The sequence below is a fragment of the Choloepus didactylus genome, chromosome 9, assembly GCF_015220235.1.
Source record: "Choloepus didactylus isolate mChoDid1 chromosome 9, mChoDid1.pri, whole genome shotgun sequence".
Classification (NCBI taxonomy): domain Eukaryota; kingdom Metazoa; phylum Chordata; class Mammalia; order Pilosa; family Megalonychidae; genus Choloepus; species Choloepus didactylus.
In genome coordinates this window covers 95315006-95341655 of record NC_051315.1, presented here as the reverse complement: position 1 = coordinate 95341655, position 26650 = coordinate 95315006, and the positions used below count along the sequence as shown (strand labels likewise).

The 26650-nt window shown below is 34.0% G+C and overlaps 1 protein-coding gene across 20 annotated transcripts in view; it reads right to left on the bottom strand.

Moving 5' to 3' along the window:
* CARF (calcium responsive transcription factor) overlaps positions 1 to 26650 on the bottom strand; it is a 150864-nt gene that overhangs the window by 68883 nt on the left and 55331 nt on the right. For 7 of the 20 annotated variants that reach the window (XM_037849081.1, XM_037849079.1, XM_037849080.1 and 4 more), the window contains 7 exons: positions 25476 to 25709; positions 23479 to 23641; positions 22465 to 22528; positions 10553 to 10683; positions 9849 to 10218; positions 6954 to 7031; positions 4785 to 4813 (listed from right to left, as the gene is read on the bottom strand). In XM_037849081.1, coding sequence (XP_037705009.1) covers positions 4785 to 4813; positions 6954 to 7031; positions 9849 to 10218; positions 10553 to 10683; positions 22465 to 22528; positions 23479 to 23641; positions 25476 to 25709 — 1069 coding nt within the window. Of the gene's footprint in view, positions 1 to 2744; positions 5841 to 6871; positions 7032 to 9848; positions 10219 to 10552; positions 10684 to 22464; positions 22529 to 23478; positions 23642 to 25475; positions 25710 to 26650 lie in introns of those variants that run through there. The other 13 variants (XR_005218743.1, XR_005218745.1, XR_005218742.1 and 10 more) reach the window with 13 other exon arrangements.

Sequence of the window (26650 nt, the reverse complement as noted above, 5' to 3'; positions counted from 1 at the left end):
AATTTTTCAATAAATAAAGTTTAAAAAAAGTAGATTCAATGCATCCCCAATCAGAAGTCCAACAACCTTTTTCACAAAAATGGAAAAGCCAATCATCAAATTTATATCAGGGTAAGGGGCCCTGAATAGCTAAAAGCATCTTGCAAAAGAAGAACAAGGTGGAGGACTCAAAACTCTTGATTTTAAAACTTATTACAAAGCTACAGTAATCGAAACAATGTGGTACTGGCCCAAGGACAGACGTATAGACCAATGGAATAAAATTGAGAGTTTAGAAAATAAACCCTCATGCCTATATACAACTAGGTTTGACAAGGGTGCCAAGTCTACTCAGTGGATAAAGAATAGTCTCTTCAACGAATGGTGCTGGGAAAACTGGATATCCATATGTAAAAGAATGAAGGTTAATCTCTACATCACACCAGATACAAAAATTAACTCAAAATGTATCAAAGACCTAAACATAAGAACCAAAACTAGGAACTCCTAGAAGAATACACAGGTAAATATTTTCAGGGTCTTGTGACAGGCAACACTTTATACTAAAATCATGAGCAGCAGCACAACAATAGATAAATGGGACTTTATCAAAATTAACAACTTTTATGTATCAAAGGATTGTAACAAGAAAGTAAAAAAGATGACCTACAGAATGGGAGAAACTATTTGGAAACCATATACCTGATAAAGGCTTAATGTTGAGAATATACAAAGAACTTTGACAACTCAACAACAAAAAGAAAAATAACCCAATTAAAAAATAGGAAAAAGACTTGCTTAGACATTTCTCTACAGAAGATATACAAATGGCCATACATGTTAAGATGCTCAAATTATTAGCCAGCAGAGAAATACAAGTCATCGAGATACCATTTCACACTCATTAGAATGGCTATTATTAAAAAAATATAAAATGACAAGTGTTGGAGAGGATATGGAGAAACAGGAATGCTTGTACATTGTTGTCAGGAATGTCAAATGGTGCAGCACTATGGAAAACAGTTTGGCAACTCCTTAGAAAGGTAAGTATAGAATTACTATGTGACCCAGCAATCTCACTTCTAGGTACAAACCCAAAAGAACTGAAAGCAGGGATTTGAACAGATATTTGCACACCAATATTTATAGCAGCATTATTCACAAGTGCCAAAAGGTGGAAGTAATCCAAATGCCCATCAACTGATGAATGGGTAAAAAAAATGTGGTATATACATACAATTGAGTATTATTCAGCTGTGGAAAGTAATGAAGTCCTGATATATGCAACAACATGAATGAACTTACAAGACATCATATTGAGTGAAATAAGCCAGACACAAAAGGACAAATATTTTATGATATCACTGAATTGAAATAATTAGAATAAGCAAATTCAGAGTCAGAAACTAGAATACAGGTTACCAGGGGCCGGGGTGGGAGTAGGGAATGGGGAGTTAATGCTTAATTGGTACAGAGTTTCTATTTGGGTTGATGGGAAAGTTTTAGTAATATATAGTGGTGATAGTAACACAACATTGTGAATGTAATGAACACCACTGAATTATATATCTGAATGTGGTTAAAATGTGAAATTTTAGGTGGTTGTGCCGGTTTGAATGTATTATGTCCCCCAGAAAAAGCCATATTCTTTGGTGCAATCTTGTGGGGCAGACAGAATAGTGGGGATTAAGTTGGAATGTTTGGATTAGGTTGTTTGCATGGAGATGTGCCCCACCCAGCTGTGGGAGGTGACTCTGGTGGGATACTCCCATGAAGGTGTGGCCCCACCCATTCGGGGTGGGCCTTGATCAGTGGAGCCATATAAATGAGCTGGCTCAAGGAGAGGAAACAGAGTGCAGCTGTGAGTGATGTTATTTGAAGAGGAGCAAGCTTGCTAGAGAGGAATGTCCTGGGAGAAGCCATTTTGAAACCAGAACTTTGGAGCAGACGCCAGCCATGTGCCTTCCCAGTTAACAGAGGTTTTCCAGACGCCATCTGCCATCCTCCAGTGAAGGTACCTGATTACTGATGTGTTACCTTGGACACTTTATGGCCTTAAGACTGTAACTGTATAGCCAAATAAACCCCCTTTTTATAAAAGCCAGTCCATCTCTGGTGTTTTGCATTCTGCAGCATTAGCAAAGTAGGACAGTGGTATATACATTTCTAGAACAAAAATTAAAAAAATAATAGGAGTGTACAATACAAACAGCAAACCCTAATAAAACCTATGGACTATAGTTAATAATACAATTATAATAATATTCTCTCATCAACAGCAACAAAAGTACCATACTAATGCAAAAGTTAAAAATGGGGACAGGTACATGGGAACTGAGTATTTTCTGCATGATCTTACTGTAAACCTAACAAAAAAAATAGGTGAAAAATTCAAATAGACACTTCATCAAAGAAGACATAGGTGGCAAATAAACACATGGAAAGATGTTCAACAGTGCTAGTAATTAGAGAAATGGAAATTAAAACCACAATATTAGAATGTCTAAAATTTAAGACTGCCCATACCAAGTACTGGCTAAGATGTGGAGTACCTAGAACTTTCATGGGCTGCTGGTTGGAATGCAAAATGGTACAATCATTTTAAAAAATATTTTGGCAGTTTCTTAATAAGTTAAACATACACCTACCATATGACCCAGCCATTCCACTCCTAGGTATCTACCCAAAGAAATGAATGCATATGTCTTGTACACGAATGTTCACAGCAGCTTTATTTGTAATAATCGAAGACTGGAAACAACCCATATGTCCATCAACAGGTGAACTGATAAATTGCGGTATATTCATACAATGGAATATAATGGTCCACCTTAAAAAGGAATGAACTATTCATACAGACTATAACATAGATGAATCTCAAAATAACTATATGCCAAATACCACAAGCCATCAAAATACTCATACTATATGATTTTATTTATATAAAATTGAAAAAAAGCAAACTGATCTCTTAATGATAAAAAGCAAATTAGTGGTTGTCTAGGAGGGAGGAATTAAAAAGGGGTACTAGGAAACTTTGTTCTTAGTATGTTTATTATCTTGATTGTGGCATTTTCATAGTTCTATATGAATGTCAAAACTTATCAAGTTGTGCACTTTAAATACGTGCAATTTACTGTATGTCAATTATTCCTCAATAAAGATGTTTAAAAATAAAAACCTTCATGGTATCATATTCCCATCATATACTCCACTTTTAGCATTCTTATATCCATATCACATTCCCAAAGGTATTTTTTTAACCATAAAATTTATTCATTTTTCACATGAATCATTTCAGCATCCATTAAAAAATGAGGCTTTTTTAAAAATACTGATTTCCTTCCTGAAGTTTTAAGAATTCAGTAGGCAATGAATACTTGCATTATTTAAAGAGTCATACCCAACATGTATGTGGCAAAAGTATACTAAGGCTTTGTCATTACAACTAAGTTAATTAAATAGAATTACAGATGTTCAGATATCAAAACAGTACACTATATGAGATGTTTGAAGCCCAAAACAGTGGACAAAGAAGGGTGAATTCATTCTCCCTTCAGGAGAGACTAAGATTTTTTATGGCCCTGAAAAACAGTCACACAGTAGAAATAAAGAAAAAAAACAAAGAGGGAAAAAATTAATGACCCCTCCTTTTTCAATCACATACTTCTGTTATCACTTCTAAATTATAAAGCTGTAACTGAAAATGTCACACTGCCAAAATGCAGGATAAAAAGGATTACTTAAATCTTATTATATGCATTGTTTTAAAATTTGGATAAGTGGCTGAGTTGAAGAATACTAAATGTATATATATCCCAAAATCTAATGCTAAACAGGAGTTACTGGTAGTTGTGCTTAAAAACTTTCAGGTTCCAAAATAAACATAAATCTCTAGTAAAAGTTCTCAGGTATTAAAATGTTCATTCAGCATCTTCAAGATAAAAAAAACTACCACTAACTCCATGAAAAGTAAAAAAAGGAAACTAACAAGTTTAAGAAAGAAATATCACAGTATCTTAAAATGAAAACAATTACATTATAACAGGGACACTATATATTAAGTTACTACACAAACACACACATACATTTTAAAATCTCTTTTTAAACCTGGTACAAATTAAACATTTTTTCCCACACCCATATGATTAATTATGAATTTTGACAGCATATAAAGAAATATAATACACAAGCTGGTGGACCTCAAAATTAGAAACTCTAATGCAGGAACCGACCCCCAAACTTATGTTTTCCATCACTTTTGTGTCTTTTAGGAAATTTACCTTGCATAAGATATAAAAGTCTTTGCTTTTAAGTATATTAACTGTTTACACAGAAAATTGCCTTTGAGGGAAAGGCCCACCATGGCTGTTTTTATCTAATTCACTGTAATATATAAGAAGTTTACCTGGAGGCTTAGCATATGAAAACTGTAATGAAGAAACAAGATCAGCTGTAAATGTGAATTTCTAACTACTTATTCTGAATGCCCAACTCACTGAGGTAGACATTACAGCTTGTCATGTATGACATAAAAGAATATAGGTTAAATTTTGCTATAGAGCTGTTAGGAGAATGCCAAATATAGACACTGTGAATTTTATGCACTTGTACTTGATTCCCTGTGTATTCAAAAAAATAATTAAACATTAAAAATACGTAAACACAGTTTTTATAAAGCAATGCTAAGCACCTTTAAGCACAATACTGCTACATTCTGACTGAACATGCATTTAGAGGATAAATGAATTTCTAAAAACTCATTTAAAAACCATGTTTAAAGAGCTACTTAATGAAATACTTACATGAAAATATTGATAGTTCCAGTTTCTACCTAAAAACCAAAAGAGTATACAATTAGGGATTTAAACCTTCCTTCATGCTCTTGTTTTATTCTTTTTTGTTTGTTTGTGGGGAGGATGCACTGTCACTTTCTGTCCTCACAATAAAAAAAACTGTATCAGAAGAGACATTCACATAGACAAAGTGATAGAAATATGTTTTAACTATATTTGTTCTTGATCAAGTGCCAAAGTCTGAATCCTTTGATATCTCTCATTGGCATAATTAACTGACGAGGGTTTGTATCTTAACAAGCATTTCTCCTTAGCAACTCGACATCAAAATGAAAGTAATGTCTCTAAAAGAATACAGCTCAATTGATGAAATATTTACTATAAGCCATTACCATTATTAAAAGGTGAAGATCTTATTATATAAAGTCTTTCCATAAAAACTAAAAATAATAAATGTAAAGAATATTACCGACAGTGCATCACTGAACTATAAAGTAATTTGGACTAATTCGTTTTAGGCCCACACAGACTAAGAGAAATCTGGGTTTGAGGTAACTAAGGTTTAATTTAATATTACATAATCAGATTTGGTGGCCTACCTCTTTAAATGTTTACATCATATATTTTCAATCCTTAGAAAAAGAAAATCCATTCTTACAAAAATCATTTATGTAACTGAATATTAACTTTGTATTAAATAGGGCATAAATAATAAACTTTATATTAAATAGTATATAAATCTAAAGAGCAAGGAATTTTAGAATTCTACCCACTTCTAATTAAGAATGCTTTATACTTAGATGTATTTCATATACCTGAAACAAAGTGAATTAAAAATGGTAGACTGGACTTAGAAAAGCCAGAAGTGACTTATATTTATGCAAAGTATTAAGGTTAAAAGTCATATTATATTGTGCATGCATTGAATATTAAACACATTATTCATTTAAAATCCCTTTGTTTAAAAATAGAATTTTAAATATACCCACAAATGATGTCTGGGGGGAATAAAAGCCTGTAGGTTGATTTCTTGACAGTTATAGTTGACATTTCTAGTTTATCAACCTTTCGGAAAACAGAAACTTATCATTAATATACTGATAAGTAGTTATTCTGTATTTGAAGTAAATATACTCACTTAACAAGCAAATCAAACAAATCAGTTGTTTAAAAGTTTTACATATGAACTAAAATTTAAACTGTAAATATTTGTCTTGAAATACATAAACCCAAATATCATCAATTCAGTAAGAACTCTGGAACAGGAAAATGTAAATATAATTCAAATCGTTTACTAACCACAGCTGAATTGTCAATATAAAATAGGTAAAAAAAAAATTCTCTGGTATCATCAGAAAGTTCCCAAATTATTGGGAATTCTTTTAATTTCTGTTTTTCTACCCATATGTAGTGTTTTACCTACAAAAAGTGTAAATCCATACTACGTGTATTTATTTATGTTGCTTATCTGCTTAAAAGTTAAAAATCTCCATACTTATTAAGAAACTGTAAATTTCTATTAGATGACCATTAGCATGTTATTAATTTGCAGTGATAAGAATAAAAATTATAATGGAAGAAGTTGAAATGCAAGTGTAGTGTCCACAGATATGTTATGGTATAAAATCTATCAGTTTATCTTTCCAAATGAGACAGACTAAAAATTTTCTCTCAGCTGTCTGCCAAATAAAAACTTGCTCACAACTTTAAAGAGGGAATAAGTTCTTTCCGAACTTAAAAAAATTCATGACAGACAGACAGACACACACACGAATACACACGAATACAGTCTGTTGTTATTGTTTGTTTTTGCACCAAAATTGGGTATTTTCAAGGGATGAGTTAGATAACCATGTGCATTCAGACTACATAACTGTGGATAAGTTCAGGTTATTTTCTGAAATACTGGCCTTATCAGTCAATCAAAGCATAAGAATTATAAAAATAAGAAGAGTAAAATGTCTCTTAAGAAGGCAAAAATATGGAACTGGCAACAAACATCAGTTTTAAATCAAAGCTGTTCACAAAACCAGAGCTGTTCAGTCCACTTAACACAACGTTGTGCTGAAGAATGGCAATACTTTGACAATATTCACCTTCTTTTCTAAGACATCAGACGTGACCAGAATTATAAATTCTAGAAAACTTCAATAATTTATGTAGAAGGTAATTTCTTACAGTCCAAAATTTTTTTTGCTTCCATAGACAATGCCGGTTCTTTGGGTTCCTGCTTAACTTTGCTCATGGAAATGGTACCTTTAAAACCAAATGTAAAAAAAAACCTAAAGATTAATATACTTTATAACACTGGAATGTTTAGAAATATATGAATTTGCAAAGCACAAACAACAGTAATTGGAAAAAGAACCAAGTAATTTAGAAAAGAAGTTGGTGTATTTGAGAACTCAGTGTTTCTGACGTCTTAACAAACATTCATATTAACTAATTTCAGTATGATTCCAGGAATGAAAAGATGAGGCTGAGAAAGCTATTAAGTTATTCTCTTCTAAAAATCCCAGGACAAAAGGCAGCCCATATTTTGATATAATTATGAGGATCATCTCATATTTAAATTTAATCACGTTTAAAAATAAGGGGGAGATAAGGGATATGGGGTGTTATGAGTTTTCTTTTCTTTTTTTTTTTTTGTTTATCTGATAATTTTCTTTTTGGAGCAATGAAAATGGCCTAAAATTGAGGGTAATGATGATTGCACAATTAGGTGTTGATACTGTAAGACAATGATTGTACACTTTGGATAGAATATATTATATATGAACATATCTCAATAAAATCTGGAAAAAAAACCAACCCTCCAAAAAAACAGTGGTTCTTAATCTAGTCTTCCCCAGCAACACAAGCATTGCCAACCTTAGAATCAAAAATCAGGTATGGAGGTAGGGGGACCTTCTGCAGCTAAGCCACCAAGTGAGAAGGGAATACCCAGGTCAGAGCATCACTGCCTGACCACACAACACCTTCTACACCTGGTGGGAGTCAGACAGCTCCTGCTGGTACCTATGTTGGTATTCCTCAAAGGCTCAGAAACTGCAGCACTGAAAATTCCTCTTTATAGGTACCTCCTTGGGCATAAATAAGGCAACCAAAACAGTCATTTTCATTTTCTTCTACTTGTAGAATAAACATTAATGCTTTTGTGTTTTCAAAACCATTTGATAAAAAATCCCTTAATAATGTTTATGGAGGAGGACTGAAAAACAACCATGGAGGTCTCTCAAAACATTCAAAATAAAATCTATCTTCCATTCTGTGCAAAAAAAAAAAAAAAAAATAGGTGTAACAAAGTCAAGAAGCCTCCCATTATTTCAAAATGATTTGTTTTGCAAATAGCAGGCACATTTATTACAAATTCATGGACGTGTTACCATAACCACATGGTACCCATATGTGGTCATTTATCAAAGAAAATTCTCCCATGTTAAGGAACATGACCACATAAGTACTTTAGAAGAAAAGACCACATCTTAAGTGATGGCTTTGACTTAGCTGTCTGAGCTATGTTTGTTTATCTGAAACATTTCAGAATGCACTTACCATTCTGATTTTAAAGTACTTATAACCAAATTAATCTAAATGTTAGCATACCAGCAGCACTACTAAGATCTAATATTTGTCTAAGATCCAATATTCATCTCTCTTTCTCAGGAGTATCAGTTTTTCAGTTGCTATAGGGAACAGAGGTTAAGGGGATCATATTTGCTCAGAAAAGTGTGTTGAATACACTTAATGTCTGTCACATAGAGGGGTATTTGGCATTTAGCCCCAACCATAGAGAATAGAGGCTAGATTTGAGTGACCCTGAGAATGCATAATCAATTGAACTAGCCCCTCAGATTATAATCCAACTTGACAAATTATGGAAGTTTGGATCCAAAGAGGCTAACTTTTAAAGCAATCTGGTTTCCAGCTCCCAGAAATATCTTGGTACAACATAGAGGGAGGAAACTTGTTAGAATGGAGAGAAGCTTTGGAGACGGACAGATCTGGCTTTAAATCCCCAGTGTCACTTATTAGATATGAGCTCTAAGCAATTACTCAACTTCTCTGAGCCCTGGTTTCCTCAACTATAGAAGGGGGAAACTGCCAACTATCTCATGGAGTTGTCCTAAGGCTTAATTCATGTATGTTCCTTTTCCCTCTCTGAGTAAATTTCCTTAGAGGCCCAACTGATAATTACAACTTTCATAGCCCTCTGGATATATTTTCTTAAAAGTAATGCTTCCAATAAATTTAAAAGACAATGGCTCTTCTGGAAGGAGCTATCCCACGGTTTTCTTTAGACAAAAGTATCATGACTAAGAATGGAAGGAAAATACATCATAAGTTTAAAGAATAATTTCTGTAAATATTTTTGTTCTTCAAAGGCAGACCGTAAATCTTTTCCCATGTAAGTGTCTAATCCAGAAAAGTTTGTGTGAAATGAAATGACATTGTTAGGTCGAGTAAGAGTTAACAGAGTTTACAACTATATTGACTGAGTTGGTTACAAAGGGAAGGTAAGGAGGTCTTGGATTAAACCCAAGACTCCAAGCCTTATGTTTTGTTTCAACTTCCATAGAACTCAACACTGAAGTCTATAACTCAAAATCTTCCTTATAACCTTTATATTTGTCCACTTCATTCCATTTTTCGTTGTGTGTTTGTATGTATATGTATATATACGCATACATACATACATACATCAATTTTTCCATAACCTTTGTAATAAAAGTTTTCCTTTTTTTAAATTGTTCTTATCAGTTTTGTATGTGTGTATACATTCTAAAATGACCTTCCTGATTTAACATCACCACAGATTCTCCATGGAAAACCAGGTAATTTGAGGATGAGTATTTTTTATTTTAATTAGAAATAAGGAGAAGAAAAAATAATAAAGTCTAAACATTATTAAATTCATGCTATGAAAAATTTCCCCTTTCTCTTATAGTTTTACTTGATTTACATAATATTATAAAGCCACTGGGTGTAAATAATAGGTCTTTCTGTGGTGTTATATAGCAATGAAAGTCTGTAAATGGTAAAAAAAAAATCATAAGTTGATTTTTAACTTACTAAGAGCTGAATGGTGGTCTATAATTCGTATGGGAATGGTCTGCACATCTCCCAACAGAATCTGATGAACACTTCCTTCCAGATTTCCTGTACCCTCAACATCTCCAACTTCCACCAGCTGATCCATTGCAACTAGATTTTGATCTGGTCCTGGAAGGTTATCCATGGCAGAGGCAGTACTATTGTTTTGGGTTAGGCATGTATCTGTTTGAAGGCTATGACTTTGACCAAGCAGTAGAGAACTATTATTCACCACAGCATTTCCTATTGAATCCGGAAGTCTTGAAGGACTGGAGGAGGGGTAATTATCTACTGACATCAAAGCCGGTGATCCATCAGGAGAGGTGAACCTTGGTTGTAAATGCAAACCCTTTTAAACAAAAAAGAGTTATACCGAAATGTTTGAATTTATTATGTATGATATTCTCATGATATTCTTTTTATATAAAATTGGAACAAATAAAATAGGAGTATAGCTGACTATCAAATATTAAGTTAGGGCATAAATAAGAAGCAAGGAAAAAATGGTACAATTAAATTTTATTGCATTCATAGTCAACCTCAAAGTTTTTCAAAACATATTGTTTGAATTATCATTTGAAATCAAGACACAGGAAATTAATAATGAAAATATATTGGAGCATTATTATAATTCTATAACAATTCTCTATCACTCAAATTTGGTGATAGCATTGGATACCTACCTGCAATTGTGCAAATATTTTGGGCTGAAATGCGGAAAGTGAGGAGAGCAAGTGGGTTGGCTCTGGAGACAAAGAACCTCCTATTTGATTTGCTTCCACTTTGGTGGTCATTGATTCTCTCCGTGAATTTCCTAAGTCATATAAAAAATAAACTATTAAAACAGAATAATTTTTATTGGCTTCTGGGAAACTGCACATTATTCCAACCCTTATTAGAATTAGAATATGAATTAAGGTCAAAAGTTTGCAAAGGATTTTTTTTTGGGGGGGGGAGTGTTTCTCTTGTTTCACCATTTCCTCTCCCTTTCCTCCATTCTTCCAATATGGTTACATCTTTATTTTTTATTAAATTATTGTTCTGGTTTTACAGGACTATGACTATGTAATGCTATTCACAGCCAAACCATATAATACATTTTGATTCCTTTTCCTTTCCTATGTACATTTTTGTTTTTCTATAGTTAATAATTGTTTTATTTTGTTTATTTAGTTATCTAAGTAACTATCACTAATTCAGTTGCAAAACTCTCTTCCAGTTGTCTGAACTGCCTCTCAATATGTCTAGACACATCAGGTGCTCCATGCAGTGGGGTGTCCGTCCATTTCATCTCCTGGTCTCTCTGTTTTCCATGGCTCCTGCCCCCAAGGTCATCATCATCCCTCCTTCTCTCTGGGGCAGAGACCACATCTATTTATTCTTCTAGCCACTGCTGTCTAGGTTCCATGTGTGCCATAGCCCTTGAAACTGCCTTTTCCAAGGTCACTTTTGTGTTGTTAAATATGATGCACACTTTTCTATTCTCATCTTAACATCTCAGCAGCATTTGTCACAGCTGAGCTCTGGCTTCCTTGAAGCAGTGTCTTCACTCTGGCTTATCATCTGTCTTTCTGTCTTGGTTTGGGCTCTCCCAGAGGCAGCTCCTGAGACAAGGATTTGAGTTCAAGCCATTTATTTGGGAGGTAAAGAGTTCACTGGTGGAGGAGCAAGGAAATGATGCAGGAATACAGGGTGCTGTATATATATAGCCAATACAAGGTGCTGTTGGGGATTAAATCACGTCCCCCATAAAGACGTGTTCAAGCCCTGATCACTGGTCCTGTGGGTATGAACCCATTTGTAAATAGGACCTTTGGAGATGTTATCATCAGTTAAAATATGGTCTCATTTGTGAGTAAGATCTTTGAACATCCTAGTTAGATGAGGCCAAATTAAATCAGGGTGGTCTTGGAAAGGATTTTAAGAAGTCATTTCATTCACTATTTCTAGAATATGGCAGATCATCAGAGTCACTCAGGGAATTTTAAAAATAGATTCCTAGGTTTAATCTGCATTGATTTTAATTCAGTTGATCAAGAATGAGATCTAGGAAACTACACTTTGTTCCTTGAAAGCTTCTATATCTGTAACTCTGAACTAGACCACTCTCTATGCTCTGATGCTCTACTATAGTTCTCCAGATGTGTGAAACCTATTGAGTGTCTCAATTACAAAGACCAAACAATTCATCTTTGCTAGTCCTAGTGCATAAAGTAAGTCCTCAATAATAATAGCATTAAATTTCTTTCAATAACTCATTTTGGAATAAATGAATAAAAGTAAAAACTTCCCCTTTTTAACATCTCAATTCTTAAAATAATTGTCCTTAGGGGAATTTGAAACATTCTCATATAATTTTTACATCTTACCCAAATATATTCATCTATTTAATTCAATAAAAAACCAACTATCAGGAGACTTCCAAGAAGATAGTAGAATAAGGACAAGCAGAACTAACTCCATTACTCAGCACACCTAGAGAACAGGCAGAACAGTCCAAAGCAGCAGTTTGGGGGCTCAGGTGATCAGGGAAGAACAACTAAAACATATAAGGAAGAGCTGGATGAAAAAATGGAGTAACTATGACTGAGAAATAGGGTTGAATGAACTCAAAAGCACCCATCCTTCACCACCGATGTAGGCAGCTATGTGTCAGCTTGGTTCTTGCTGGCTGTTGAGACAAGGCATAGTCCTGGTGCAACTGCTGGCTGGCAAAGTTAACCTCTCAGTCTCACAGCCTAGAGTCTTCCACAGAGGAATCACAGAGCTAGCAGCTCCATTATATCCACAGAGACTCCACTGCAGTTCCTGTAGCCTACCTCCCACCTCTGAGACTGACAACTTCAGGGGCACCTGGATCTGGAAGAGAGAGGCCCTCCCCTTGGGAAAAGACAGAGACACAGAACAGTCCTGATATAACAGCTGGCCAGCAAGGGTGACTCTCTGAGTTCTGCAGCCTTGCACCTTTCTACACAGGAGACCCAGGGTGCTCATGGCTCTAATATTTCCACAAAGAGAGAAGCAGGGGCAAGGGAAGGAACTCCAATACAACTCCTGGTGCCCATCACCCACCCCCAAAGTCGGTAGCTTCCAGTAGTTCCAGACCAGGCCAAGTGGGCTTCTGCAGTCTGGGAAAGGCAGGGTTGTGTGGAATAGGCTGCCTAACAGCACCATCTTGTGGGAAAGCTTGGAAAGTGCAGTCTGGGAAGCTGCTCTAGTGCATACCCTCCAAGACCCCTTTGGAATGGATCTGCACTCCCAGCATGAGACCCTGGCTCTGGTTTGGCTGAGAGATACTGACAAACTAAGTGCCAAAGGAGACTTTCAATGTAAACCTAAGCAGAAGCAAAATTTCAGACAGGAGAGGGAAACCAACTTTCAAAATAATCTTATCAAGATAATCAAGATGCCCACAAATCAGCAAAAAAATTAAAAGGTACAACAAGAAACAAGAAGATATGGCCAAGCCAAATGATCCAATTAAAAAATTGGAGGGCACAAAGAATCTGGAACAACTAATCAAAGATGTTCAAACAAATTTCCCAAATAAATTTCAACAAGATGGTTAAAGAGATAAAGGATATTAAGAAGACATTAAGAGAGCATAAAGAATTTTCAAGAATTCATAGAAAAACAGCAGCTCTTGTGGAAATGAAAGCTCCTGCAGATGAAATTAAAAATATACTAGAAACACACAATAGCAGATTTGAAGAGGCAGAAGAAAGGATCAGCGAACTAGAGGACAGACCAACTGAATTCCAATGTACAAAAGAACAAATGGAGAAAACAAATGGAAAAACGTGAATTGGATCTCAAGGAAATGATTGACAATACAAAGTACAAAACTATATGAATCATATGTGTCCCAGAAGAAGAGAAGGGAAAAAGGCCAGGAAGAATATTTGAGGAAATAATAACAGAAAATTTCCCAACCCCTATAAAACACATAAATATGCAAATCAAAGAAGCCCAATGTACTCCCAATAGAATAAATTCAAACAGTCCCATTCCAAGACAGATACTAATCAGACTGTCAAAAGCAAAAGAGAAAGAGATAATTCTAAAAGCAGCAAGAGAAAAGCAATTCACCACATACAAGGAAAGCCAAATAAGGCTTAAGTGCTTACTACTCATCAGACACCATAGATGTAAGAAGGCAGTGGTACAATATATTTATGAAACCTTTGAAAGTGAAAAATGGTCAGTCAAGAATTCTTTATTCAGCAAAACTGTCCTGCAAAAGTGAGGAAGAATTTAAAATATTCACAGTTAAATAATAAAAAAATTAAAAAAGAAAATATTCATAGATAAACAGAAGAGATTTGTTAACAAGAGATCTGCCCTGCAAAAAATACTAAAGAGAGGTATGCTGGCTGGGAAAAAAAAAAAAAAAAAAGGAGACAGAGGCTTGGTAGAGAGTATAGAAATAATGATTATCAGTAAGGGTAACTAAAAGGATAAAAAGAAAGAAAAATAATAGATCTGACAAATAAAAGCCTGAGGAACAAATGGTCAAAAAAGACAGCTTTTATAGCAGTAACATTGAATGTTAACGAATTAAACTCCCCAATCAAAAGATGCAGATTGGCAGAATGGATAAAAAAATACATGATCCATCTATATGCTATTTATAAGAGACTCATTTTAGACACAAATATACAAATAGGTTGAAAGTGAATGGAAGAAAATGCTATTCTTTCCAAGCAGTAGCAAACAAAACAAAACAAAACAAAACAAAACAAAACAACAACAAAACAGAGCTAGGGTAGCTATATGAACATCAGACAAAACAGACTTCAAATGCAAAAGTGTTATAAGAGACAAAGTAGAACACTATATTAATAAAAGAGGCAATTCACCAAGAAGAAATAACAATCATAAATATTTACCCATCTAATCAAAGTTCCACAAAGTACATGAGGCAAAACCGAAGGGAATAACAGCTGCCTCTACAATAATAGTGGGAGACTTCAACACCCCATGCTCTTCAACAAACAGAATATCTGGACAGAGGATCAATGGGGACACAGAAAATCTAAATAATATGATAAATGCACTAGGTCTATCAGACATATATAGATTGTTGCACTCCAAAACAGCAGGATATGCATACTTCTGAAGTGCTTATAGAACATTTTCCAGGACAGACTATTTGCTGGGGCACAAAACAGGTCTTAATAAATTTAAAAAGACTGAAATTATACAAAGCACTTTCTCTGATCATAATGGAATGAAGGTGGAAATCAATAACTGGAGAATTGGAAATTTCACAAATATATGGAGGTTAAACAATATGCTCTTAAACAGTCAGTGGGTTAAAGAAGAAATTGTAAGAGAAATTAGTAAATATCTTGAGACAAATTAAAACGAGAACACATATCAAAACATGGGATTCAGCAAGCTGAAGCCGAGAGGGAAATTTATAGCCCCAAATGCCTACATTAAAAAAGAAGAAAGAGCTAAAACCAAAGACCTAACTGAACAACTGGAGAAACTAGAGAAAGAACAGCAAACTACTCCAAAAGCAAGCAGAAGGGAAGAAATAACAAAGATTAGAGTGGGAATAAATGAAATGGAGAAAAAAAAAACAAGAGAGAATCAATAAAACCAAAAGTTGGTTCTCTGAGAAGATCAATAAAATAGACTAAACCTTAACTAGACTGACAAAGTAAAAAGAGAAAAGACGCAAATAAATAAAATCAGAAATGAGAGGGGAGTCATTACCACAGACCCCAAGATTAAAAAAAGATCATAAAAGATACTATGAAAGACTATATGCCAACAAACCAGACAGCTTAGATGACATGGACAACTTCTTAGAAACACACAAACAACCTACACTGACTCCAGAAGAAACAGAAGATTTCAGCAAACCAATCAGAAGTAAAGAGATTAAATCAGTCAATAAAAATCTCCAAACAAAGAACAGCCCAGGACTAGATGGCTTCACAGGAGAATTTTACCAAACAGTTGAAGAATTAACACGATTCCTGCTCAAACTTTTCCAAAAAGTTGAAGAAGCAGCAACACTACTTAACTCATTTTATGAAGCTTAATAAAGATACTACAAGAAAAAACAACAGACCAATCTCCCTAATGAATATAGATGCAAAAATCCTCAACAAAATACTTGCAAATCAAATCCAACAGCACATTAAAAGAATTATACACCACGACCAAGTGGATTTTATCCCAGTTATGCAAAGGTGGTCCAACACAAGAAAATCAATTAATGTAATGCACCACATTAACAAATCAAAATGGAAAAAGCACATGATCATCTTAATTGACAAAGAAAAGGCATTTGACAAAATTCAGCAACCCTTCTTGATAAAAACACTTCAAAAGGTAGGAATTAAAGGAAATTTCCTAAACATGATAAAGGACATATATGAAAAACCCACAACTAACATCATAGTCAATGGTAAGAGACTGAAAGCTTTCCACTTAAGATCTGGAACAAGACAAGGATGTCCACGGTCACTACTGTTATTCAACTTTGTGTTAGAAGTTCTAGCTAGAGCAATTAGGCAAGAGAAAGAAATAAAAGGCAACCAAATTGGAAAGGAAGAAGTAAAACTCTCACTATTTGCAGATGACATGATCTTATGTTTAGAAAATCCCCCCCAAAATATGATAAAGCTACTTAAGCTAATAAACAAGTTCAGCAAAGTGGTGGGATATAAGATCAACACACAAAAATCAGTAATGTTTCTATACAGTAGTAATGAGCTATCCAAGGAGGTAATCAAGAAAAAATTTCCATTCACAAGAGCAATTAAAAGAATCAGATATCTAGGAATAAACTTAACCAAATATGTAAAGAACCTGTACATAGAAAAGTACAAAGTATTGTTAAAAGAAATCATAGAAGACCTAAATAAATGAAAAGACATTCCATGTTCATGTATTGGAAGGCTAAATGTCATTAAGATGTCAATTCTACCCAAATTGATCTACAGATTTGATGCAATATCAATCAAAATCCAACAACCTACTTTGTAGAAATGGAAAAGCTAGTTATTAAATTTATTTGGAAGGGAAAGGGGCCTTAAATAGCCAAAAATATCTTGAAAAAGAAGAATGAAGTGAGAGGACCCATGCTTCCTGACTTTAAAGCATATTATAAAGCCACAATGGACAGAACAGCATAGTACTGGCATAAAGAAAGACATATTGATCAATGGAAATGAGTTGAGAGGTTAGAAATTGGCCCCCAAATCCATGGTTAATAAATTTTTTGACAAGGCTCAAAATCCTCTCAACTGGGGTATAATGGTTTCAATAAATGATGTTGGGAGAACTGGATATCCATATCCAAAAAAAAAAAAAAAAGAAAGAGGATGCCTACTGCACACCCTATATAAAAATTAATCAAAATGGATCAAAGACCTAGATATAAGAGCCAGCACCATAAAATTCCCAGAAGAAAATATAGGGAAACATCTTCATGACCTAGTGATAGAAGGTAGCTTCTCAGATGTTACACCCAAGGCACAAGCAATGAAAGAAAAAAATAAATGGGACCTCCTCAAAACTGAATATTTCTGTGCTTCAAAGCTGAGTGAGTATCACTAAGAGAGGAAGATTAGGGTCATGTATGTCAACCAGAAGGAATGTTAGAGGATAAAAATTGGGACCATAAAACTTAGTGAAATCTAGAGTGGACAATGATGGTGGTTAATTGAACAAATATAAGTAAGTTTTTACACGAATTAGAACAAGTGTATGTCACTATTACAAGGTGTTAATAAGAATGGTTTATGGGAAAAAATACAATTAATGCAAACTAAGGTCTATAGTTAACAGTAACATTGTAATATACTTTCATTAATTTTAACAAAGGCACTATGCCAAAGCTAAATATGAGATTTTTTTTATTTTTCTTTTTTTCGGAAGAAATGGGAATGTTTTCATATTGATTGTGGTGGTGAATACATAACTATGTGATTGAACACTTAGGATGGACTGTATGGTGTGTGAATAAAACTGTTAAAAAATAATAAGTGGATTAAACAGGACTTACATTTCTTGGCTTCTTCATTTCTGATGTCCTTCTACTTCCCTCTGCTGCAGCCACCAACACCTCTGGTCATACACTAGACTATGATACCTTTAAAATTTCTAATTCAAACGTCCCATTCTGACATCAGAAACTCTTATTTTTCCAGGAATTTTGCTCAGGTACTCTACTACAATTGTTCTTCAACCTCACATGAACCTGCAATCCATGATCCCTCAATTTTCTTCACATCCATTGTGGTAGTTTGGAGGTGTAGGTACCCCAGAAAAACATTCTTAAACTTAATCCATTACTGTAGGGATGTGAACCCACTGTAAGCAGTACCCTGTTTTGTTGCTGTTTAAGGAAAGAGTGATTTTATTTTAAAATGAAAGTCCTGAGGATTTTCTCCTGGGCAACAGGGAGATACTCTCTCCTTATGGGTGCTTTTGTTGCAGTGGCTTCTGGAAATTATGCCCTTAAGTCTGGAAACTTCATTTAGTTTATATTTAAAAGACCCAGGCTTCTGTGTAGCTTTAGAGTGTAATTGCTAACTTGCCAGCATCCACAAAATTGTATTTCAGCTTAACGTCATTGCTGGCTAGTTTCTGCTCCACAGGGAGAAAAATCTCCCTTCAGATGAGCAATCTTGTTTTGCCAATTCATGCAAAAACTGCAGTGAAGAGTCAACCCTTGTTAAAGTCTTCAACCATTTGTTTAGAGTGTCTTATTTTGGCAGCAAACTCTGAAGATGTTGTTCTGGTCTGCAGCGACAGTCTTGGTAAAGGGAAATAAAGAAAATTTCCATCTGATGCCTTCTTTTTTCTCTTTAACTAACGAGTATAAAGAATGAGGAAAGGTCTCGAAAAGAATGCCAAGGTTTGAGAAAAATTAAGGTTAGAAATAATCCCTAATAAAGAATGAGAGAAACATTGTAATGAGCACAGTCTTGCAAATGAATTCTTCCAAAGACTTCATGCCCTGGAGGTCAAGATCCACCCCAAATCCTGCCAGACAGTTTGAGGCTGTAAGAATGTCCAAATCAAGGCATCATCAACGTGATATTTCTCCCCAAAGAGCAGCTGCCAGTGATCCGTGGCTCCTTTGCCACATGGGAAGGAACATGGTGGCATCTGTTGGTCTCTCCCTTTTCTTCCTGGTTCTGTTGATTTCAGCTTCTCACTCCCATGGCTTTCTCCTGGAAGTAGGATCTTTTGATGAGGTTATTTCAATTAAGGTGTGACCCATGTCAATTTCCTGATTGAGCCTTAATCCTATGACTGGAGATCTTAATAAGTGGAATGAAATTTAGACAAAGAGAGAAAGTCACAGAGGAAGCAGCCAGAAGTTGAGTATCAACGGAATCCTGAGGAGAAGGGAGAGGCCAAGAGAGGCCACCATGGGCCTTACAGCCAACCACAGAACACCTCGTTTTCAGGGAGAAAGGACTGCCTTGATGATGTCTTGAATTGAACTTTCTTTTAGCCTTAAAACCGTGAACAAAAAAATCCCCATTGTTTAAGCTGAACCACTGACTGGTGTTTGCTTCAGCAGCCAAAGAAACTAAAACATCCATCAACCTCTTCCTTTATAAAACTCTCTCCCCATTCAGCTTACAGTCCTAGGTCTATGATTTCAATCACTGTCCTGCAAATACCCTAAACTCCCTTGCCTCTCTCCTTTGGACATATCTTCCCAGTAAAATACTAATTCTAGATGAAAATGCCTTCCTGTGCCCATATGTGGGAAGTTTCATGCCACTGAAGAAGAAATTCACTGTTACTATTAACATTAATTCATAATCATTAACCTCAAAGGGACCTCCACCTGTATCTGTCAACCTTACAATGTTTATTATTAGGGATTATTTCTAATCTTAATTTTCCTCAAACCTTGGCATTCTTTTCGAGACCTTTTCTCATTCTTTATACTCTTTAGTTAAAGAGAAAAAAGAAGCCATCAGATGGAAATTTTATTGATTTCCCATTACCTCTATCTCTTCAGATCTCTTCCATTTTAAAATACTTTGTCTCAATCCCATGCTTTCTCATAGCAAACTTCTTGAAAAAGTGGTCTGCATTAAGTAAAAAGTGTTGGAGAAGATGTGGAGAAGTGAGAATCCTCATACACTGTGGGTGGAAATGTAAAATGTAAAATGGTGTAGCCACTGTGGATTGGTGGTTTCTCAGAAAGTTAAGTATGGAATTATCATATGACCCAGCAGTCCCATTTCTAGGTATATACCCAAAGGAACTGAAAGCAGGGAGTTAAACAGATTTCTGCACACTGATGTTCATAGTGGTATTATTCACAAGTGCCAAAAGGTGGAAGCAACCCAAGTTTCCATCAGCAGATGAACAGATAAACAAAATGTGATATATACATACAATACTATATTATCCACAAAAAGGAATGAAATTCTGATGCATGCTACAACATGGATGAACCTTTAAGGCATTTCATTGAGTGAAATAAACCAGACAGCAAAGGACAAGTATGATATAACCACATTTTATGAAATAAGCAGTATATGCAAATTCATAAAGTCAGAACTAGACTACAGGTTACCAAAAGCTGGGTGAGAGTGAGGAATGGGGAGTTAGTACTCAATTGGTATGGAGTTTCCATTTGAGGTGATGGAAAAGTTTTGGTAATGGTGGTGGTGATGGTGGCACAACATTATGAATGTAATTAACATCACTGAATTGTATAGATGAAATTGGACAAAGTGGAAAAGTATAGGTTTTATATGTGTTACCAGAATAAAAATAATTTTAAAAATCCATACAACTGTATAACACAAAGAGTGAATCCTAATGTAAACTATGGGCTAGAGTTAATAGTATAATTATAATAATATCATTTCATCAATTGTAACAAAGGTACCACACTACTGCAAAATGTTAATAATAAGGAAAGCTGTGTGTGAGAAGGGGTATATAGGAACTTTGTACTTTCTGCATGATTTTTCTGTAAACCTACCATAGGTCAAATAATGAAAAAAAAAAGTGGTCCACATTCTTTACTTCTTTATTCATCTCCCATTCATTCGTTAACCACCCCAATATGGCTTCCTCCCAATCCATTCTATTGAAAACACTCTGACACTCAAATTTTCTAAACCTGATCTCATGATCTTTTTTCTCTGCCCTGACCCTAGAAGGAATAGTTCTTTTGCCACTGTTTCTGAGTTCAGTAAATGCTACTATCAGTCAGTTGCTTATTGTAGAAACTCAGGAATCATTCTTGGTCATTCTTACACCTATTCAATCAATAACCACAGTTTTTCGACTCTGTTCTTTCAATAACTCTTAAGTCTAACTCGAGTATAACTGTCACTAAGTATAATCTAAACCACTACCACATTTCATCTGGACAGGTGAAATGGCCTCCTAAACTTGTTTTGCTTATCCAGTTTTATTTCCTAGCATCATCTTTACTACACCCACCCTAGCCTTCCTAAGTTTCTTGAACATGGCAAACTCTTGCTTCAGAGCCTGTGCACTTGCTATTTCTTCTTTGATCAGCAAACTTCTATGCGTTCTTCAGACCTCAGCTTAAAAGTTACTTTCTAAAGTTCACTTTCCTATTCCCTTGACTAAATTAAAAGTCTCCAACACTATTCCCATACAATTTTGCACATCTCTCTCATGGTATTTTTCATAATAGCAATTAATTAAAAGTATTTGTTCAATGTCTTTTTCTCTTGCTAGACTTTAAGTTCCATGAAGCAGGAAACTTACCTGCTCTTTTCTATACTCTGTATTTAGCACAGTAAGTGAAATATGTGTGGAATAAATGAATGAATAATGCTAAAGAGTTGGAAAGTTATTCTGTAGGCAAAGTGACTCTTGTAGGTGAATAAGGAGAAGAATAAAGAAATAATTGTATGGTATATTCAATATATAGTTATTCCTTAATTCATTGTAAAACATTTATATAGGTGTTAACTTTTTAGTAGGCATTATACTAGGCTCTTAGTACGCTAATTTGAATAAAATACAATCCCCGTTCCTGATGAACTCAAATCATAATGAAAGATACAGATGTGCAAACAAATGATTACCATGTTAAATGCAGAGGTAAATACAAAAGAGTGCATATCTAAATTTACATGGGTGAAATTAAGAGAGCGCTTCAAGTCAAATAGATTACTCTTTGAGTATTCAGAGGAGTCTGTCAAGCAAAGGAGGAGAAAAGACATTTCTTGAAGAGAGAAAAACACGTGCAAAACGGTTGAAATAAGCCTGGAATACTGAAGAGAACACAGGAGTAAGAACACATGAGAAAAAGCAAACCATACACAACAATTTCCAGATAAAGGTTTCTTAAGGCTGTTTCTACTGGAATCAGCCTACCTTCTAGTTGACTTTGGTAATTATCAGTCTTAAAACTTCAGTCAAAAAGAAGGATAAAAGCTGATTACAGGAGGATATTTAAATAACTGGAAATAGTTTGATATTTGATAACATTTTGCCTCTTTGGGCCATGGTTTCCTCATCTAAAAAATATGATTAGATGACGTAATAACTTAAGCTCCTTGCAGTCTTAACATTCTTTGATTGTATTTTAAAGGTATTCAAGACAGCCTACCTTCTGCAAATGTAACTGTCACAGTCTCCCTGAGAATATTCCCATTATCTGTAGTCCACTGAAGCTGAAATAGGAATCTTTATTTCAATAAAAATAATGAAATGTTTATATAGGAAAAAAACATTAAAACATATCAGTACAACTATCATTTTATTCAGTCATAGTATAATTGTGCTTTATTCTGTAATTACTGTCTTCACTTGTTCACATTCTCAAAGCACAGGTATATCTCACTAAATGAATACATTTGGTTCCTGAGTTCAAATAGCAATTTGGATAGCAGTTTAAATGGCAAGGACCATTGCTAATCAAAACTATTTTAGTTCAGAATTTAGGATTGTGAGTTATTAAATAGTTTTTGGATAGCAAAGAATAGTTGCTCTAGCAAAAAAAAAAAAAAATCTGATCAGTTACTGAGTTTAGATAGCAAAACTTTAGAGAACTTAGATTTTAATGTTATATCACTGGCAGAATTTTAATTAGTAGTTTTGGGGTAATTATAGTAGTCTTCAGAGTAGGTGAAATTTTCATCAAAATAACTAATATTCAGGAGGAAACTACAGTATCATAGTATGATGTAAAATTGATATCCATAGGAAGAACATGAAACCAAAGTCATTACTTTATGTATTCAAGTCTCAACTATTCTATTTACACTTGACCGTCTATGTTAAAAAAAGGAGACACACATAGTATATACTCCATAAATGTCTGTTAAATAAATAAATAACACTTTCTATAGAGATAAAATATGTTCATTTTAAAATGAAGATAAGTATTGTTATTAAAATTATAGAGGGAAATTAACTGACTTTTCTTGTGAGAGTAATAAAATAATTTAGTCAAATCACTATCTGAGAGGTCATAGATTTTATATTTCAAGAAACAGATATCACTATTTTTCTCATATCAGTTATTATATGGAATAACATAAGCCATCACTATTAGGCCAAATATTAACAGAAGTTGAGAAAGATTCTATAATAAAACAAGGAACTACAGCTGTAAACATACCGTTGCTGGAATAATCTCTGAGTTATATACCATATCTCCATTTCTCATGGATTTCTGTACCTCATGGATGTGATTTTTTATATCATTTACAGTTGGGAAAAAAGATAAATCATGTCTTTCAGGTACTTCTTCAGGTTTGAACAGTTCTCTTTCTACAAATTTTCTGTAGAAAATAGAATAAAAACACAAACCATCTAACAATATCCTTTATTAAAATTTTTATTGTGTTAAGACATATATAATAGAAAATTTACCATTTTAACTATTTTTAAGTGTACAATTCAGTGGTACACTGTACCTCACCACTTTACATTACCAAAACTCACTGAACACTGAAAACAGAAATTCTGTACCCATTAAGCAATAACTCCCCGTTACCCCCTGACCTGCCCCCAGTCCCTTGTAACATGTAATCTAGTTTCTGTCTCTATGAATTTAGCAGTACACTTTTAGAAAAGAGAGATTCTCTTTTAGCATAAACTTCTGTAAAGTATGGTTTATAATTCAATAAGCAATTAAATTTTTCCATATACTAAATAGTAGAAATCATGCAGATTAAAGAAATAGAATATTTTTATTGATTAAAAATCTGTATATCTTTGAGTAAGCTTTGACATTTTTATGAATTTAATTGAAAAGAACTATTATTTTCAGTTTAAGTATAATAATTTTCTTGAATGCTTACTGTGTCAGGCACTGTACTGAGCACTTCATACCAATTATCTCCTTTAATCCTTACTATAATCCTGTGAGGCAGGTACAATTATCATTCCCATTTTACAGATGAGGGGGGTCTGCTGACTACAGAAGTTAAATAATTTGCCCAAAGTCATATACCTACCTAGTAAGTAAGAGAGTTTAGACCTATAAACAGGTTATATGCGTAAACATCACGTTATACTACTTACAAAAAGCACCAATTAATATTATGTGACAGATATACTTAAATTTTACAAGTAGAGAAAAGAAAAGATAGGAATAGCAGGCAACATTGCTACATAATTGCTGAAAAAATAAATACATAAAGGAAATTATAAAGTTCAACATATACAGGCTTTCTAAATAAAATGAAAGAGCTTTATTAAAACCGTTCTTAAGGTCCAAGTTTAGGAAACAGTAGATGGTTTTACCAAATTTTGGCTCTGTTCTAACAATTTACCAACAAAATAAATAAAAATGGTTTAAGAAAGTTGGTAAATAGAAAAGTCATGTATTACTTAAGAAATAATTCTAGGAAGTACTCATTTTGTTGTTCAGATCAGACAACATAATAACCAGTAGGAACAAGGTCAGTTAAGTACCAGCAATCATGGCGAAGAACACAGGCTGTAGAGTTAGACCTAGAGTTCAGTTCTGCCTCTGCCTCTTAAGTCAGTTATTTAACCACTCTGAGTCTCCATTTTCTCATCTGTAGAATGGGGATAAAGATACTAACTTCATAGAGCTCTTGTAAGATTAAATGAGATCATGCAATATAAAGCACTTACAATACCTGGCACACATATAACAATAGTAATAATAATTTATTACATACTGAGTTTCAGTAAATTAGACCAGAGTGCTATAAATCAGACTTCATTAAACAAAGCACTATCCAAATTCTTTTGTTGTAATAAAGTTTAATTGCATTTTCAAATAGCTTGAAATAAATAATACTGGCCTAGGTTTTTAAAATCTTTGGTTTTACAAAGGTTTTTTTTCTGTAAATGTGTTCATTATATAGTTCACTGTATATGTCATTTAGATTTAGTCTAATTTACTAAACTTAAATATGAAATATCTTAAATGAGTAATTAGGCTCATCATAAGCCATATTATACTATGTCTTGCCAAGATCTACTAGAAAATGGTCAGTTCATAAATAGGATTATTTTAACAAATTAATAAACCATATTCCTATCTATTTTCATAGCATATATCCTGAAAATGTTATTATGTTAAGTGTATTATTTAACCAACAAACAAAAATATAAAAGAACAATTTGTTTCTACTATACCTTAGCTGTTTCCTTACTGCATACACTTGTTCTATTCCCTGTGACACTAATTCTCGAATCTTATGTGCTACTTGAGGATGCAGACGTGAGGGTAATGCACAGTTCTCATCTCTAACTGCATTTTCCTCTTCTTCAAGAGAAGACATAGGAAAAGGGGAAGATGAAGAAGTGAGGCAGGTAGTCTCTAATTCGTGATACTGATGAGCCTGCTGTGTAGGTAACTGTACATACCACCTGATAAGAAAATAATTAAAGATTTATTATTAGACAAAGGCAAGAATCATAATTAGTTATGTTAATATTCATTGACAGAATGCATAATATTTTAAGAAAAAATTATACATGATTATACCATACTGAAAGTTTTTAAGTTCTCTTTCTAACTCTTCTGAGATCAGCTTTATACCTAATTAAATAAATATCTTTGTAAACCTTTACAGACTTTCAAAATGGCCCTAAAATTGGGGGGGGAGGGGGCATTTAGGGATTTACATATATATGAAAATGGTATTTTAAACTTCTTAATAAGTAAATTTTACAAGATAAAGAGACAATATTGCAAATCATCTTTTGAACTGTGTAATTTCCCATTTATCTACCATTTTGTCCCAAATTACATTTCTGTGTTGCAGCTATCATCCTTCCAACCAAAGAGTAGATATAATTCAGAGCCTGTCAAGAGTGAGCTATGTGGGAGATTCTTCTCTCACAGGAGCTCAATAAAGTCTTCACAGCACTCCCAGATCCTTGGCCCAGTATATAAGAGAAGTTAACTAAAAGGTGAATGCAGGTCTCTAGTGCAGTAGTGCAAAAAAGAGATCCTAGAAAAATGAACTGATCTGGTAAGATACTGTTTAATTGATATTTTTGTACAAAATGTTTGCAATGACTGATACTGCATGATATGGAGCCTACTTAAAAATTATCGCAATGTTCTCCAAACTGAAGGATCCAATAATTGACTCCATTTTTCAGATACCAATAAGTATTCTCAAAGTTCACACAAAAGCTATATTCCAAACACTTAATCCCATAATACAATAGCAAATTCTTTCCCTGAACTGACACATAAAGGAAAGTAAGAAAAAAAGGTAATATTCCTTCAAATTTAAAACCTGAAGCACAAAAGGTATAAAACAGAATTTTATTTTTAGGATTCAGAATTAATTTCTGGC